Source organism: Ahaetulla prasina, chromosome 17 (assembly GCF_028640845.1).
Source record: "Ahaetulla prasina isolate Xishuangbanna chromosome 17, ASM2864084v1, whole genome shotgun sequence".
In the NCBI taxonomy this organism is placed as follows: Eukaryota; Metazoa; Chordata; class Lepidosauria; order Squamata; family Colubridae; genus Ahaetulla; species Ahaetulla prasina.
In genome coordinates, this window is record NC_080555.1 from 2,249,981 (window position 1) to 2,268,511 (window position 18,531).

Consider the following 18,531-nt stretch of genomic DNA (forward strand, 5'->3'; position numbering starts at 1 on the left):
TTTAAAAAGGAAGGAAAATTCATTCATTTTCTTTATTGAGAAGGAAAATTCGTTCATTTTCTTGATCGAGAAGGAAAATTTGTTCGTTTTCGTGATCAAGAAGGAAAATTCGTTCATTGTCTTCATTTTGAAAGAAAATCAGATTATTTTCTTGATCGGTGAGGTTTATTGTCCACCATGATTCAAAATGTAAAGGGAATGCTTGTAATTTGGCCACTTGGCAATCTCGGCCCGGATAAATTCTCCAGGAGATACCATGTCACTGACATCGCTGTGAGCCAACAATATGTATTCGGGCGACAGGTAGCCGATTTTCACCGAGAAATCGAGGAAGCACCTAAGAGCTTTCCAAGCCTTGTCTTCCGGGGATCGTTCTAGAAAAGAAACAGAACAGTCCGACTTTTCTCAGGGAGCCAGAGAAAATTTCATCCCGGTCTAAGGAGAGATCTGACTGAGAATGTTGGTTTAGTATAAACGGACTAGAAGTGAGTGGAGCTGAAACATGGTTGCGTTTAGCCAGCTCTCCATAGAAATCTGACAATCTCTGGGTTGAAACTGAGGGGCTGAGTGGTTTTCTTTGCAGGCATTTCATGACCCAATTAGGGAACGTCATCAGGGCTGGAAGGGAGGAGGAGGAGGAGGAGGGAGAAAGGAGAGAAGAGGAGGGGGAGGAGAAAGGAAAGGGAGGAAAGAGGAGGAGAGGAGAGGAGATGAAGGGAAGGCAAAAGGAAAGGGGGAGGAAAGGAAAGGAAAGGAAAGGAAAGGAAAGGAAAGGAAAGGAAAGGAAAGGAAAGGAAAGGAAAGGAAAGGAAAGGAAAGGAAAGGAAGGTTAGGGAAGGGAAGGGAAGGGAAGGGAGGGGAGGGGAGGGGAGAGAAGAGGAAGGGAAGGAGAAAGAAAAGGAGAAAGAGAAGGAAAGGAAAGGAAAGGAAAGGAAAGGGAGGAGAGAAGGAAGGGAGGAGAGGAGAGGAGAGGAGAAAGGGAGGGGAGGAGAGGGGAGGGGAGAGAAGAGGAAGGGAAGGAGAAAGGAAAGGAAAGGAAAGGAAAGGAAAGGAAAGGAAAGGAAAAAGGAAGGGGAGGGAGGAAGGGAGGGAAAGAGGAAGGAAGGAAGGGCTGTACTGTGGAAGTGTTTTCTAACTAGGGATTGCAATGAGCTTCAGGCCGGCCCTTGGAGTGTTTTCATGAGGGATATTTTAAGTCCTCGAATGCAGGAGCCCATCCACACTTTTCATGAGGCATCCCACGCAGAGCACGAGGGTGGGGTCCTGAGGAAGCCCCGCTAAGGTTGTGGCTCGCTGGCTTCCTGCTTTAACCTCACGGGTGCCAGGGCCCGGTGAGGTTTCCAGGTTGCTCAACTTCTCCCAAACTTCCTGGTCCTTCAAGGAGGGGAGGGTGGAGATGCTAGCAGGACCCGACGTGACGCTCAATCCAACCAGTATAATAGCCGAAACTCAGCTCGCCACAAACAAACTGTGGCTTGCACCACCAGCCTCCGGAAGGGCAAAAACAGCCTCCCCAGGCTCCGGAGGCCCTCCGGAGGCCAGAAACAGGCCCCTTTCCAGCCTTCCCAAACTTCCAGTAGGCCCATTTTTCACCCTCCTTGAGCCTCCGTGCGCGGAGGGGCAGGGTGGGGTGGGAGGGGCTAGCCAGGAGTGGGATTTGGGGGTTCTCCGAACTGCACAGAATCTTAGCTAGAGGTTCTCCCGAACCCCCAGCAGCCCAGCCCTGCTCCCATGTCCTCTGACCCTGGCTTTCCCTCTCGGGTTATTTGATGCTCCGCGTTGAGTTTTAATGGTAGCCTGCCCCTAAGCCTGGAGGCTCTGTATATTCCCTGCAATGACTAACGAAGGATTTTTTTTTTCTGAAGTTGTGGACAAACGTACCCACAAAAGTGCCGATGAAGGCAATCCCCAAGGAGAGGTCGTTGTAGCCGTAGGTGTGGGATCCTTCATTGCGCCAACCCCGTCCTTCGTACACGTATCCATCCTCACCAATCAGGAAACTGGAGGGAGGGAGGGAGGGAGGGAGGGAGGGGGATGGAAGAGAAAGAGAAGGAAGGAAAGGAAGGAGAAAGGAATAAGGAAGGAAAGAAGGAAGGGAATAGGAAGAGAGGATAAAGAGAAATAAGGAAGGGAGAAAGGGAAGAAGGAAGGAAATAGGGTTAGAAGAGAAGGAAGGAAGGAAGGAAGGAAGGAAGGGGGATGGAAGAGAAAAAGAAGGAGGGAAACGAAGAAGAAAGGAAGGAAGAAAGGAAGGGAATAGGAATAGAGGAGAAAGAGAAATAAGGAAGGGAGAAAGGGAAGATGGAAGGGAAGGAGGGAATAGGGAGGGAGGAGAGAGGAGGGAGGAAGAATAGTGAGGAGGAGGGGAGGGGAAAGGAAAGGAAAGGAAAGGAAAGGAAAGGAAAGGAAAGGAAAGGAAAGGAAAGGAAAGGAAAGGAAAGGAAAGGAAAGGAAAGGAAAGGTTCAATCATATTTTACAAGCCATTTAGGACTAGATGTGTCTTTTCCATCCAGCTACATGGCTGATCTCAAAACATTAAGCAAGACTTAAGACCAGAAAACATCAGGATTGTCCCTCAGACTGGAAAGTGAAGCAAACATTCCAGGAAGAACCTGCCTCATTGTTTAAAATAATAATAATAATTACAAGGATAATAGCATAGTTGATGAATACATTCATGAAATCCTCCGGAATTTCCCTCAGCTCCAGATAGCCTGAAATTCTTAATCCGGAAGAGCCCTTAATCCAGACTTTGAAACATTTCACCTGTACGCGATGTCACACCATCCTTTGAGGTTCATGTGGTAGTTCTGGATCATCTTGACTTCGTTGCGGCAGTCGGCGTGAGTCCGACAAGGGTTGCCGGCCGTGTGGATGATGACCACATACTCGGGCGGGATGTCCCTCAACGGCTGGGAGCAGTTGGCCACCTTGGCTCCCCATTTCGAAGGGGTGATGAGTCGGAAACAACCTGTGGCTGGAGAAAACGGAAGGAGCAGAGTGTTGTGCCTCGTCCGCCCCCCTCTCCGCAGCCAGGCCCCTCTCATCTCCTGTTATCTCAGCCAGGGACTGATAGTGCAGACAAACGGCCTGGCATGCCTCCAGCCCCCAGTCCTGGCACCATGCCCAGACAGACTGAGCAAATAAACCCCTCCCCTACAGCATGTGAGCCTGAGGAGCATGAAGCCAGTTACGAGCTGGAATTGCCGGCTGCTGGAGGGTGGACAGATCCACGCTTCCGGAGAATGGAGAGGCGACGTCAGCAAAAGGAAGGGAGGGGCAGGCCTGGATACGTGCTGAGTCATGGAGCCACACCCCATGGCCTATATAAAGGATCTGCTTTCTGGCATTCCTTGAGTCAGGCAAAGTCTAAACTGGATTGCTGAAGTCACATCTTGGACTCCTGCCTGCCCTGAGAACTCTGACAGAACTTTGGCAAAACTGCAGAGGCTTTGTGGCCACGCTTGATACAGACTTCCCCGACCCGGCCGTCAGAGGAGGAGTGGGACACGACACAGAGGTCTTTTCAGGTGGCCCAAGTCCATCTTCAAGGGCGGATCCTGGACCGCCCTATCGTGCAATCTTGACCTTTCTATCCGTTGACTTGTTTGGGCCAAGCCAAGTCTCAAGGGTCATAGCCATGTTCACTCGCCCCAAGAATTTGTACACAGAACATACAGAGGACATTGTCAGAGTTGGAAGGGACCTTTGAGGTCTTCTAGTCCAACCCCCTGGTCAAGCAGGAGACCTTATACCTTTTCAGACAGATGGTTGTCCAGTCTCTTCTTGAAAACCTCTAGAAGGAAGGAAGGAAGGAAGGAAGGAAGGAAGGAAGGAAGGAAGGAAGGAAGGAAGGAAGGAAGGAAGGAAGGAAGGAAGGAAGGAAGGATAACAGAATAAAAGTGTGGGACGGGTCCTTGGAGGTCTTCTAGTCCAACCCACTGCTCAAGCAGGAGAGTCTATACCATCCCAGATAAATGGTTCACAACTTCTGGAGGCAAGTTGTTCCACTGATTAATTGTTCTAACTATCCAGAAATTTCTCCTTAGTTCTAGATTGCTTCTCTCCTTGATTAGTTTCCACCCGTTGTTTCTTGTCCTGCCTTCAGGTGCTTTGGAGAATAGCTTGACTCCCTCTTCTTTGGGGCAGCCCCTGAGATATCGGAACACTGCTATCATGTCTCCCCTAGTCCTTCTTTTTCATTAAACTAGGCATACCCAGTTCCTGCAATTGTTTTTCGTATGTTTTAGCCTCCAGTCCCCTAATCATCTTTGTTGCTCTTTCTAGAGTCTTAACATCTTTTTTACATCGTGGCGATCAAAACTGGATGCAATATTCCAAGTGTGGCCTTACCAAGGCCACATAAAGTGGTACTAACGTTGATCCTTGAGTTTTCAGTTGGTTAGCTCTTTCCACAACTCCATTCCCTTGGTTTGGTTTGCCTCATTTTCCTCTGAAATTCAACCTAATTTTTTCTCCCTTTCATAGCTAGAAAACCAGTTCCTAATCAATTTAGGATCCGAGATGGCTTGGAAACTGACTTGGGCAGTGGGCAGATTTTTTGACCAAATTTAGATCTTCGTCTTGGAGGATTGCAAGACCGTTGACCACGAATGTGAGTCCCACACCCGATGACCATTGCTCATGGTAGGTAGATGATGCCATAGAACTTCCTCTCTCCAATGTGGTTGGCGAACACACATTATATGGAGGGCTGTACCAAATACCCCTATCCATATCTGGACAAGCTTGGGGGCTTACCTTGAGACAGAGAGCATAAGATCAAAAAAGAGGTCTTCAATAGGACCATTTTCTCCCGATGCTGGTAGCCCTTGAGGTCTTCTAAAAAGAACAAGATGTTTTGAGATCAAACCTGGTCTCAAGTCGAGCGCCAGGTTTTTGGACTGCCTGACCAGAAAAACGACATCCCTTCGTTTATCTTCCATATATACACCACCATCTTTTGCTAAATATTTATTTTTTAAGTCTAAATGTGGGTCAGGGAAGGAAAAAAAAAGATTTAGGAGGAGCAGTTCTCCAACCAGCTTTCTCGCGACCGCCTGAAGACTTCTGCCCGAGTCTACAACTCATTTGGACTAATGGTAGGGCTGGCCTGCTCATTTTTTATTTATGTTGTAAGTAAAAGGTCTCTTTGGAGACCTTCAAATTTTAATCAGATGTCTCAGGGGATGGAACTACCCAGATGTGATCCCAGTTACTCATCCTTGTACCTTAAATTAGTAGTTATGGTGTTATTAAATTGGGACATCCCTCTTGCTCTCTCACTCTCACTCTGTATCTATCTATCTATCTATCTATCTATCTATCTATCTATCTATCTATCTATCTATCTATCTAATCTATCTTCTATCTCTCTCTCTCTATCTATCTATCTAATCTATCTTCTATCTATTTCTCTATCTATCTATCTCTCTAATCTATATTTCTCTTTATTTACCTATCTCTATCTCTATCTAGCTATCTAATCTATCTATTTCTATCTCTATCTCTATCTATCTATCTATCTATCTATCTATCTATCTATCTATCTATCTATATCTATCTATCTATCTATCTATCTATCTATCTATCTATCTAATCTATCTTCTATCTATCTATCTATCTATCTATCTATCTATCTATCTATCTATCTATCTAATCTATCTTCTATCTATCTATCTATCTATCTATCTATCTATCTATCTATCTATCTATCTCTAATCTATATTTCTCTTTATTTACCTATCTATCCAGGGGTGGGATTCAAGTAATTTAACAACCGGTTCTCTGCCCTAATGATTTCTTCCAACAACCAGTTTGCCAAACTGCTCAGAAAGTTAACAACCGGTTCTCCCGAAGTGGTGCAAACTGGCTGAATCCCACCACTGCATCTATCTCTATCTCTATCTCTATCTAGCTATCTAATCTATATTCTATCTATTTCTCTCAGTCTCTCTCTCTATCTATCTCTATCTAGCTACCTCTAGCTATCTCTAGCTATCGCTATCTATCTCTATCTATCTATCTCTATCTCTCTATCTCTATCTCTATCTCTATCTCTATCTATCTACCTACCTACCTATCTACCTTCAAATCTTAGTAAACATGCAACGAAACCAGGTTGAGAAGATCCTGGTTGCTCCCCCCTTGTATCTCCAGTCAGTATCTATGTTGTTGTTTGTTTTCACCCACGACTTGCGTGCCTCAAGGCAGCCAGGAGATTGTTTTAATCACGCAAGCCGCAAGCAATTGTCTGGAGTGGCGAGAACACCACAATTCCACCGCCGCCACCTCCTCCTCCTCCCCCTGAGCTCCTAAGAGGAGGACAAGCAAGGGAGCAAAGTTGTTGTTGTTTTCTTCACCTACCTGTGTGCAGGTGTCCTCCAGGTGAGCGACGTGGCGTTCTTCTATCACTCTGGCTTCCCTGAGGCCGACGGTGAAGAATGCTGTCCAAACGAAGGAGAAGGAAGGTGACAACCCAAGTTGTGAGCTCAGCCAGGAGGACGTGTCGAAATCTACAACGACGACGTAGAGATGATGATCCTGACTCAAATTAGGGCCGTTCTCTCTTTTCAACCTGGATTATACAAGAGACCCCTTTGAGTAACACCCCCTGCGTCCCCATTGTGGCAATTCAGACATGACTTATGGGTGTTGTTGTGCAAGGGCTTGGAGGCGTTGACGCAGCTGAATTGTTGCGCGCACAACAGAAACTTTTGCACGCCCACGGAGGCCCGAAAGACGCTACACCCCGAAAAGGCAGGAGAGCCAAGCACGGCGGTTGAGTTCACGCAAGAGGCTGGTGTGCCAAGAGGAAGAAAAACCCATCGGTAGACAAGGGCAGAAATCCCCCAGGGAGCCCCAACGAATCCTGAAAGAGGCTGGGTGGATAAAGTGGTTTTATTTTATTTTTTTAAATGCAGGGTGCGGTGTTAAAATTGGAGATCCGGTAAAATATTCAGACTTCATATGTTTATTTAAATTTAATATACAAATAGTTTTATTTCTCTCCTCAAGGGAAGTTTCCTTCCCTTTCCTTCCCCTCTCCTCTCCTTCCTTCCTTCCTTCTTTCCACCCTCCCTCCCTCCCTCCCTCCATCCTTCCTTTAATCCTCTGTCCCTTCCTTCCTTCTTACCTCATTCCCTTCCTTCCTCCCTCCCTTCCTCCACCTCCCCTTCATCTCTTCTTCCTTCTTTCCTCCCTCTCTCCCTCCACCCCTTCCTTCCTTCTTACCTCCCTCCCTTCACCTCCCCTTCAACCCTTCCTTCCTTCTTTCCTTCCTACTTTCCGCCCTCCCTTCATTCATTCCTTCACCCCTCCCTCCATTCATTCCTTCATCCCTTCCTCCATCCCTCCGTCCCTTCTTTCCTTCCTCCCTTCACCTCCCCTTCATCCCTTCCTTCCTTCCTCCCTCCCTTCCCTTCCCTTCCTTTCTTTGCAAATTAGCTCGTGCCTTTCCATTCAGCCACAAGAGGGCAGCCGAAACCATGAAAATTACAATTTAGGGCTATTTATTTTAATTTCTTTTTCCTTTCCCAAATTCCCCTCTAAAAGGAAGTTTCTCTCTGCCCCCCCTCAACCAAACCAATTACAAACACTACTAGTTCTTCCTTTGGATTCGTTTTAACCTGGTTAACTAGCTTTTCCTTTCAGATCTTGCCAGTTGGCTGCGGGTTGGGGCCATCAGTGGAGTTTTGTTTTTGATTTTTTTATTTTATTTTGTCACAACATTGTATACAAGCACATACAATGAAAGGAAACAATAGGACAGGAACGGTAGGCACTTTTGTGCTCTTATGCACGCCCCTTATAGTCCTCTTAGGAATGGGGTGAGGTCAGTGGTAGACAGTTTTTGGTTGAAGCTTTTGGGATTTTGAGAAGAGACCACAGAGTCAGGTAATGTGTTCCAAGTGTTAACAACTCTGTTAACAGAAGTCATATTTTCTGCAATCCAGATTGAAGCGGTTAACATTAAGTTTGAATCTATTGTTTGCTCTTGTATTATTGCTATTGAAGCTGAAGAAGTCTATTGGAAGAAATATCCATCTGGGTTCAGTTCCAAGTGGGGACAAAGACACTGGAAACATGGAGGCTGCTTGGAAAGATGGTTTAATGGTGGTCAGGATCACATGGCTTGAGTTCCTGAACAGAAAAGGGGCTGAGATCCTGTGCGCTCCCTGGCTTTATGCTTTTTCTGAGCTTTGAACTTTCTGGGGCACGGGAAGAGTATCCTGATTGGTTGTCAAACTCCCAGGTGGTCTAGGGGTCTTAGCTAACCATGTAGGTTGTCCCTCAAGCTTGCCTGAGCCTTGCCATGTGGTGAGTTTCTGTTCTATTGTGTTGCAAATGATGGTCATTGACAAAGGTGGGGAGATTGAGTGAGCTTGGCTGAAGCTTTAATGGCCCATTGACAAAGGTGGGGGGTGGCAGGAAGTTGCAGGGAGCTGCTTTGTCTTTAAAACATATTTCTCATCCAGGGAAATATATTCTGCCTTTTTAAATATTTTCTAAAATATTTCATTCTTCTAGGAGGGGGGTGGGTGCTAAATTCCTACAAGTCTTTAACAGGAAGGACATTGCAATAGATGATTCTGTGTGTTAAACACAGGTCTTGTTGGAGTCGGCGGAGTTCTAAATTTTCTAATCCCAGGATTTCAAGTCTGGTGGAATAAGGTATTTTATTGTTTACAGAGGAGTGGAGAACAGTTAATCTAGTCCAGTCCTCGGTGATATGCAGGACAAGCTGTTAACCAACCTCAAGAGGGCTGGCCTCTTTTTTTTAAAAAAAGCTCCAGATAGAGGGGGGGGGAAAACCCAACTTTATAGTTTGTTTATTTATTTATTACCTTTAGATGCCTTCATTAGCCAAGTTTGAGAAACACGGCTAATCTATATGTGATCCTCCCCAAAAAATTAAACCTTGAAGAAAAACAACAACAAAACCATTTTTTTTTGGAGAAGATTAAATTCTTTATTGTGGCCCCACCGCCTAGGACTGAGCCCAGAAGCCTCGAAGGGTGGGGGGGCGGTAAACCATGGTTAGGTTAGGGCTTCCCGTCGCTGCCTCAGTGATGGTGGAACTTATGATGGCACTCGATCAAGACCTTGCCGATGAAAGCCATGGTTTCTTCAAAGGACAGCTCCCCATCCTTATTCTTGTCTAGCTCCTTGAAAAGGCTGTCGATGGCCTCAGGTTTCTTACTGCCCTGCAAATCCCAAAGAAGAGGAGGGAAAAAAAAATTTTTTTTAACCATCTGGGCCCTACGATGTTAGACCTGGAAAACTTGCTGTTTTTCCTTTTCCTTTTTACATTTAGTTTCTTTTTATTTTTATTGTATAAAACAGGGGTCACCAAACTTTCGGGCCTCAGGGACCACTAAATTCATCATTTTAAATCCTGCGGACCACTAATACGAATTTTTTTTAAAAAAAAATAAATAGTATTTCGTGCAATATAAAAAAATGCAAATAATTTTTCTGCGGACCACCAAAATTTTCTCGTGGACCACCAGCGGTCCACAGACCATCGGTTGGTGACCACTGGTATAAAATACCCCCAGAAGAGGAAAAGGAAATAGGAAATTAAGGGAAGGAAAGAGAACGGGAAAAAGGAGGTGTGGAATAAAAGGGGGGAAGAGAAAAAGAAAGAAGTTGTGAACGCTCCAACACTGGAAATTTTTAAGAAAATGCTGGATAACCATCTGACTGAGATGGTGTAGGGTTTCCTGCCTGGGCAGGGGGTTGGACTAGAAGGCCTCCAAGGTCCCTTCCAACTCTGTTGTTATATTATAAAAGGGGGCATTGACATCCAATTCTTCCTAGCACAGTACAAAATAAACACACTCCGACCTCAATTTTTGGCTTTTACACATTAATATATAACTAGCCATTTCTAAAACACCAAATCTTTTTAATCCACAAAACCAAAATCAAAGTTTCATTTGATTTCATCACAAGTCCAAATTCCCAAAGTGGTACCCAAATAAGAACATTTTTTTCCCCCTCTTTGAATAACGTATTTAATTTAACCATTCCTGCTTTATCTTCCGTGCTACGGAAATAAACGTGTATTTTTCTATTTGCACCCAGTAATTTTTGTGAACTGTCACCATTTTTATTTACAAAAATGTCTGGTATTCTTTCCAAATTCTTTGGATCTTCCTGAAGGGCCGAAAAACACTTTTTTTCCCTTTTTTTTTCCTGCCTTTTTTCACTCTAGCATATTTTTTTTTCTGTTTTTCGGGAGGGAAAACCCATCATTGGAAGGAAAACCCAGGGAGTAATTTGTTTAATAACCAGTGCTGGAGAAAAACAAGACTTAATGACCAGTCCTCTAACTTGCGACCTCGCAGCATACGATCAAAATTCGGGCACTTGGCAACCAGCGTGTCTGTGTGTGTGACATAATCTGCATTGTGACTTTCCCAGCCGGCTTCGGACAGGCAGCCTGTGAGGGAATCCTGTTTCGCTTAAGGACCACGTGGTTCGCTTAACAACCTGCAGCGATTCGCTTAACAATCCTGGCTAAAAACGGCCGTAAAATCAAACCAGACTCATATTTAAGAACCCGCCTGGTTTAAACTGTGAAAATCCAGGTTGCCATTTTGGTCGTAAAACGAGGACTAGCTCGGAAGCGAGCTCTTTAGGGGGGGAGGGGGGGAGGAAATTGAGGTCCTCCGGGAATCCAAGGGAAGCCTTTTAGACGGTTCGTTTAGTGACCATTCCAAGTTACAATAGCGCCGGAAAAAAGGGACTGAGGCCCATTTTTCACAATTAATGACCGTTGCAGGATCCCCATGGTGATCACCAGATCCAAAATCTGGATGCTTAGCCACCGACTCATTGTTACGACGGTCGGTCGAGCAAAGTCAATGGCAAGCCAGATTCGCTGAACTAACTTAACTTAATTCACTTAACAACAAGAAAAATCGTGAAACTCCCATAACGACGGAAATTTGGGGCTCCATTCTGGCCGTAAGTCGAGGACTGCTTGTATCTTAGGGTTTGTTTGTTTGTTTGTTTTAATCCATTTTGCTCTGTTTTCGCCCCAATTTTGGATGCCAGGAAAGGAACAGCCAACAAGAGGTGAGCGGCTGCAGTACTCTCTGTGGCCACCAGAGGACGCCACCACATCGTTCCTTGAAACTCCTGTCTATGTTTTCAAAAGTTATTATCAAAAGTGATTTATTTATTTTTTTCCAAGACGCGACTGGAAAAGTTTCTGGAGTTTTTTGTTTTTTTTTAAGACATTTCGCTTCTCATCCAACAAGCTTCTTCTGTTCTTCCTGACGTTCCGGTCAGAGCTGAAGAAGCTTCTCGGATGAGAAGCAAAAAGTCTTCAAAAGAAAAAACCAGAAAGTTCAGTTGCCTCTTTAAAAAAAAACACAGCACCTTTGAGGCTAACAGTGACCTGGATGACGGAGAATCTCCATAGAAAAGTTCTTGCTACCTTCTCCTTGACTTCAAGCTTCTTCTTTTTTTCTTTTTTTCATAAAAAAGTTTTATTTTTACAATCATGTCAAACAACTCATCCAATGTACAGTTATATACAATTAGTTGGGCTTGCCCAGTCACCACCACCCCCTTTTTAACACTCTTCCCTCTTCTACCTTCTTCTACTTTCCTAACCTTCCTCTCCTTCTCTTATCTACATCCTCTCCTCCCTCCACCCTCCACCTTCCTTCTCCCTCTTCTACCCCTCTTCCTTCCTCTTCTCCTCTTTCCTACCTCCTACTCTCTCCTCTTTTCTCCCTCCCCACCGTTCTAAAATGGCAACTGGGCAGACCCGACCCTACATTAATTATATTTATACATCTTCAATAATCCCTGTACATTAACCATCACTCCATCCTCTACCCTCAACCCCCAATTCCCTCCCCTTACCCCCACCCCCACCCCGACTTCCCAGAACAAAATGCAGGGTATCAAAACTAACAATCATAATCTAAAATAATTCCTAAATTATAATCTCTAGTCACTCCACACTTAGTCACACTCTCAATTCCCCCCTCCTTCAGAAATATATCTAATACAAAATATTTCCTAAATTTACTCATATGCTATTCGATATTTTTTTTATCTGATACTTATTTTGAATATAATCAATCCACATTTTCCATTCTAAAATATATTTTTCTTGTGTATAGTCTTTCAAGTAAGCAGAGATTTTTGCCATTTCTGCCAGATTTGATACTTTGAGTATCCATTTTTCAATTGTAGGTAATTCTTCTTTCTCCCAATATTGAGCAATCAAAAGTCTTGACTTCCAAGCTTCTTACGTGGTGGACCTCCATTTCTACCTTCTACCTTCCCTTCCCTTCCTTTCCCTTCCCTTCCCTTCCCCTGCCCTGACTTTCTTGCCTAAATTTTTTTAAAAAAAATTCAAAGAAAAATAAGATTTTTTTCCTCACCTGAATGAAGTTTGGGAGCTGTTCCTTCAACATCCTGGCGAACTCGGCCTTGGAGAGCCTGTCGTGGTGGTCCTTTTGGATGGAGTATTTGTGAAAGACGTCGATGATGCATTCGCAACATTTCTCCATCTGAGTTTGAGACATCTCGAATTTCGCTGCTTCTGATTCTGGGAATAGAAGAATTATCGGCCGCTTAATCGCAAGGCAGGGGTGCTATTCCGCAGGTTCTGACGGGTTCTGGAGAACCGGCAGCGGAAATTTTGAGTAGTTCCGGGCAACCGGGAGTGGAAATTTTAAGCAGTTTGGAGGATCGACAGCGGAAATTTTGAGTAGTTCGGAGAAGTGGCAAATACCACCTCTGGCTGGCCCCAGAGTGGGGTGGGAATGGGGATTTTGCAGTATCCTTCCCCCAGGAGTGGGGTGGGAATGGGGATTTTGCAATATCTTTCCCCCAGGAGTAGGGTGTGAATGGAGATTTTGCAATATCTTTCCCCCAGGAGTGGGGTGGAAATGAGGATTTTGCAGTATCCTTCGCCTGGAGTGGGGTGGGAATGGAGATTTTGCAATATCTTTCCCCCAGCAGTGGGGTGGGAATGGAGGTGGCAAAAAAAAATGCTTTTAAAAGAAGAGAAAAGCCACTGAAGATCAGGCAACTCAGCTGGGATCGTCAGAGGAGCCTTTTAAAAGCATTTTTTTCTACAACCTCTTCGGCCGAAGAGGTTGCAGAAAAAAATGCTTTTAAAAGTTAAAAAAAAAAAGTTGGCCACACCCACCCAGTCACATTACCCCACCCCCTATTTTACATTTCACCACTAGATGACCTCCAAAGTCTCTTCCAGCCCCAGGACTCCACGATATTACGATTCTACGATTCAACACTTGGGACGGTGTTCCAATGGTGGTCCAGTTGGGCCATTCAGAAAAGAGATCAGCTGATCTCTAAGATGAGAGGAGGAGGAAGAGGAGGAGGAGGAGGAGAACCACCAGAGTTGATTCTGACCGTCAGCTCCACATCCTCTTGGGTCCCTTTCCCCTTTATTGGCACGTGGCCGGTCGAAAGCACCCATCCCAGTGTGACCAGCTAGCAACTGGGTTTGTTGAAGTAGTAGAAGAGACCTTAACAACAACAACAACAAACTAAGAGAAAGTCCCTAGGTCTGGAAAGTTGGTGGGCTTGCAATGAAGACCCAACAAGATGAAGCTTCACTCCTTGTTGGACCTTCAGAAGTCTTTCAGATCCCCTGGAGCTCAAGCCACTAGTCCTCACGGTTCTCCCTTAACTGCTTGGCCCCGAGATCCAGCCTTGAAGCTGCCGAGCTGAAGTTCTCCAGATCTTCCATCTGGAGTGGTCAGACCCAAAGCAGGGTCCATCTGGGGCTCTCACAGAGTGAGTCCCCATGAGTTTCTCCTGCCTGGACAGGGCGTGACCCTCCCCCCCCCTCCTTAAAATCTCCCAGATTCTGGATCTAGAGAGGTTTCGAACCCCTGGCCAAGAGCCCCACAAAGATCTCCCCACTTACCTCCGACGCCGATCGGTAAGAGAGCAAAGTTGGTCTTGGATGGGTGGAGGAGCCTTGGGACCGGTGTCCCCTTTTATAGGTCCGTCCAGAGCTATGACCCCACCTTCCCTTGCGAAATCGTCCTCTCCCCCCCCCCAACACACACACACACACACACTTGGCCCTCGCAACTTTCTCCTCTTGCTCAAGGTTTCTCAGGGCTTCCTCAATCGTTGGACTTCCTCGCAGGTAAATTTCCCGGACAACAACCGATTCTGCCTTGTCACTTCGTTGTCTGGAGATTGTGCGTAAAAGTCAACACACCGATTCTTTTGCTCAATCCTTGTGAACATCAGGACTTGGTCAGCTTTTCTTTCTTCTTCTCCTTCTCCTTCTCTTTCTTTGCTCCTTTCCTTTTTCCCATTATTTTTCCCCTTCTTCTCCTCTTTCTCTTTCTCCTTCTCCTCACTCCTCCTTCCTCTCCTCTTTTGCCTTCTCTTCCTTCTCCTTCTCCTTCTCCTCCTTTTCCTTCTCCTTCCCCTTCTTTCTTTGTCCTTTCCTTTTCCCATTATATTTCTCCTTCTCCTCCTTCTCCTTCTCCTCCCCCTTCTCCTTCCCTTTCTCTTTCTTTGCTCCTTTCCTTTTTCCCATTATTTTTCTCCTTCTTCCCTTCTTTCTCGTTCTCCTTCTCCTCCTCCTTCTCCTTCACCTTCCCTTCCCCTCTCCTTCTCTTTCTTTGCACCTTTCCTTTTTCCCATTATTAGAGAAGGAAGGAAGGAAGGAAGGAAGGAAGGAAGGAAGGAAGGGATGGAAGGATGGATGGATCTGCATAGTGCAATTTTCTTTTTAAAAAAAACCCCAAGAATATTTTGGGAGGAAAGCTTCGTTTTGGGGTTCACCCTTTCTCCAATCGGGCCAAGGGCCGTTCCCTGGCTGTTGTCTTCCCCTCTCGTAACCAGTTCGGCGAAAACCAGAGAGAGACTCTGGGTGCAAAAAAAAACAAGAGAATGCAGCCAAGCTGGAAATGCAAGCCGGCTGCGAGTTTGAGGGTCACCCAGCGAGTCGGCATTCCGAGCATCTGGGAAATCTTGGCTGGAAAGAAGCATTTTTATTATGTTTATTATTATTATTATTATTATTTGTCTTTTAATTTATTTATTTCCTTAAGCATGTATTAGGTAACAGATACAAGTATAAACATAATTATGGATACATGAAATGGGTGCGCTTATGCACGCCCGTTAGAGACCTCTTAGGAATGGGGTGAGTAGCAGAGTTATTAATGCCTGGAACGCACTACCTGGCTCTGTGGTTTCTTCCCCAAAGCCCCAAAACTTTAACCTTAGACTGTCTGCTGTCGACCTCACCCCATTCCTAAGAGGTCTCTAAGGGGCGTGCATAAGCGCACCAATGCGCCTTCCGTCCCTGCCCTGCTGTTTTCTTTTATACGTATCCATCTCAGGTATTCATAATTATGTTTATACTTATATCTGTTACCTAATACATGCTTGGCGAAATAATAAAATAAAATAAAATAAAATATAAACTAAACTAAACTAAACTAAACTAAACTAAACTAAAATAAAATAAAATAAACTAAACTAAAATAAAATAAAATAAAATAAAATAAAATAAAATAAAATAAAATAAAATGCAGGCCCCTCAGCTCAAAATAGGAACGCAGCTATTTTTAATTCTTTTAAGCCACTACGCCCTTCCTCGTTTTGTAAGCAAATATATAAATACGAAAGCATTTCGGTCTAAATTTTCCAGGTTCCTGGCCTTTTGCTTTGAGCTGGTCGGGCAGTTTGGGTTGAGAAGTATTTTTCCCTCCCATTTAACATTTTTATTAATTTATTCAAGTATAAAATACAAAGTGGGGGGGGGAGCCTGAAAAAGTAAGAAGAGAGGAATACAGTATAACGGGAAGGGAAAAAAACAGAATGAAAAAGTCACCGATTTCCGACTCTCTCTTTTAGCGCAAGATACATTGCAACCACAAGTTTACAAAAACAGAAATGTGTATTTTTCCCCCTCTGTTGTAAGTACAAAATCCAGAAAGTGATTTCAAAACAGAGACAAAATGAAATATATATATATATATATATATTTATTTGTTTTCTGAGGTTTTCGTGGGTGTTTGTATGTAGGTCTTTGGTTATTCGGGTTTTCTCCCGCGTAAAATTGGAAGTGTCTTGGTGACGTTTCGACGAAGTCTCATTCGTCATCTTCAGGCTTCAGAAGCACGAAGCTGAAGCCTGAAGATGACGAATGAGACTTCGTCGAAACGTCACCAAGACACTTCCAATTTTACGCGGAAGAAAACCCGAATAACCAAAGACCTACATATATATTTATATATATATATTCTTTTCTTTGGATAAAAGGATCAGTTTGGGTTAAGAATGGAGGTTGGGGAAATTATATATATATATATATTTTCCTCTTCCCTCTTCGTGTCTCTTTCCTTTTGTGCTATCTCATTTTTAAGATGTTTTTTTTTAAAAATTCTTTTATCAAATAGAAAATGCCCCAGAATTTATACGTTCTGTTTTTCGTGATCTACGGCTATAGCTGACCCATACCTTTGTGGCTACATGTTCGAAATAGTTCCGACCCCTTGACCCATATGTCTTTCAAAACTCCGGTTTCGCCCAGAAATTTATTAGGACAAGAAAGAGGATCATAAAAAAAAACCACACACCGAAATTTAAGATCTCAGCATCTGATTAAGGTGATCTCCCAACCCAAAAAAAAAAACAAAAACTCAGATTAAAAGAGAAGGGAAGGAAAAGAAATAAAGGTACTCCTCGGCTTACGACCGCAATCGAGCCCAACCTTTCTATCGGCGCTAAGCGAGGCAGTTGTTAAAGAGAGTTTCCCCCCCCCATTTTATGACCTTGCTGGCCACAGTCATTAAAGGGAATTGCTGAAGTTTATTTATTTATTTATTTATTTATTTTTCACATTTATATAAGTTAAATTAATAAGAAGGGTTATGGGGTGATTTTGCTCGTTTGAAGGTCGCAAAAGTGGATCACGTGAGCCCGGGACTTTGCGACCGTCGTAAGTATGAGTCAATTGCCAGACGTTCCGAATTTTGATCAGGTAGGTAACCATGGAGGGAGAGGGGCAGGAATGCTGCAACGGTCATAAGTCTGAAAAACGATCATGTCACTTTATTCGGTGCCGGTTGTAACTTTGAGCGGTCATTAAACAAGACTGCTGTAAGTCGAGGACGACCTGATAAAATCTAAATAAATAAGAAATAAATCACAAGGACGCAATCTCGCCTCTAAGACGTTTGTGGATACGTCCTCCTTTTGTGGGTGCGAAATCTTTCCGGGCCTTGTGACCACAGGGGGTCCTTGACTTATAACCATTCATTCAGTGACCAAGTTCCAAGTGACAGCAGCACCAGAAAAAAATTTCTCATGACCGGTCCTCACACTTACGACAACTGCAGCGTTCCCGCCCCCCCGATGGTCACATAATCGAAACACTGGCATGTACTTATGACGGTGGCAGAGCCATACAGTACCTGCAACCTCCCCAGCTGGCTTCCGACAAGCCAAGTCAACGGCGGAAGCTGGGTTCGCTTAAGGACCGCACGATTCACTTAACAACCGTGGCCCCAAAAAAGGTCGTAAAATCAAGCCCGCCTCCCTTAACAACTTTGCATTGCTGCGGAAACAGTGCTATGATTTAAAAACAGTGACAACCAGGAACAAATGTCCAATTTAGGGCCTCTGGTGGCTCAGACTGCTAAGACAGTCTGTTATTAAACACAGCTGCTTGCAATTACTGCAGGTTCAAGCCCCACCAGGCCCAAGGTTGACTCAGCCTTCCATCCTTTATAAGGTAGGTAAAATGAGGACCCAGATTGTTGGGGGCAATAAGTTGACTTTGTATATAATATACAAATGGATGAAGACTATTGCTTGACATAGTGTAAGCCGCCCTGAGTCTTCGGAGAAGGGCGGGATATAAATGCAAATAATAAAAAAAAACCATTGGCACTTTTTGGTCAAAATAGAGCCCAAAATTTTAATTCAGGTTTTACAGCTCAGAAGTGGCCCCTTCAAAGCCAAGCTTAACATTTCTCCAAAGGGTCTCAAGCCAAGTTTTAAGTCACACACATCGTAAACTAGGATGGTTTCTTTGGCTCTGTTTGCAAAAAAACAATTCGCTCCCCTTTCCACATTTACCAGCAGCTGTTTCCACCAATCTTTGCGCAATCTTTATGGCGAAACGTGGATTTCTGAAACCGTGAGTTTAAGTAATGAGTAATGCAATCCTTGTTTCTCTGTCTTTACTACCCAGAGGTCAGTCGCAGCTCCAGAAGGGAAAAAAACAAACAAAACAAAACAAAAACCCACGCCTCGACATCTTAAGATCTTATCCGAAGCATAAAACCGGATAAGCTAGCCGCAAGCCCATTCTTCTCCCCTGCTTTTATTTTTTATTTTTAAACTCCAATTTTAATTTTATTCACGAGACGAAAATACAAAATCAAAATGGGAGAGGGGATGGGAGGGGGGAGAGAACAAAGAAACCCAAACAAAACGAGACCAAAACCTTGAAAAGAAATGTGAATTCATTAAGGACAAAAGACAAAAAA

At 44.3% G+C, this 18,531-nt stretch overlaps 2 protein-coding genes across 4 annotated transcripts; both read right to left on the minus strand.

Moving 5' to 3' along the window:
- Positions 1-18: 18 nt before the first annotated feature.
- On the minus strand, positions 19-6,706 carry LOC131186694 (peptidoglycan recognition protein 3-like). 3 transcript variants are annotated; one of them, XM_058160538.1, is made up of 5 exons: positions 6,368-6,706; positions 4,763-4,840; positions 2,768-2,978; positions 1,882-2,000; positions 19-374 (listed from the first exon to the last, which is right to left on the minus strand). In XM_058160538.1, the coding sequence occupies exons 2-5, from the start codon at positions 4,809-4,811 to the stop codon at positions 166-168; spliced, it is 588 nt and encodes a 195-aa protein (XP_058016521.1). In that variant the 5' UTR covers positions 4,812-4,840; positions 6,368-6,706; the 3' UTR covers positions 19-165. The 3 variants fall into 3 exon arrangements, with proteins under 3 accessions (XP_058016521.1, XP_058016520.1, XP_058016522.1); XM_058160537.1 differs by having other exon boundaries at positions 4,763-4,843; XM_058160539.1 differs by having other exon boundaries at positions 4,763-4,874.
- Positions 6,707-8,946: 2,240 nt separating this feature from the next.
- LOC131186888 (protein S100-A9-like) lies at positions 8,947-14,086 on the minus strand. Its single transcript, XM_058160860.1, has 3 exons — positions 13,932-14,086; positions 12,412-12,578; positions 8,947-9,207 (listed from the first exon to the last, which is right to left on the minus strand). The coding sequence occupies exons 2-3, from the start codon at positions 12,553-12,555 to the stop codon at positions 9,067-9,069; spliced, it is 285 nt and encodes a 94-aa protein (XP_058016843.1). The 5' UTR covers positions 12,556-12,578; positions 13,932-14,086; the 3' UTR covers positions 8,947-9,066.
- Positions 14,087-18,531: the final 4,445 nt, after the last annotated feature.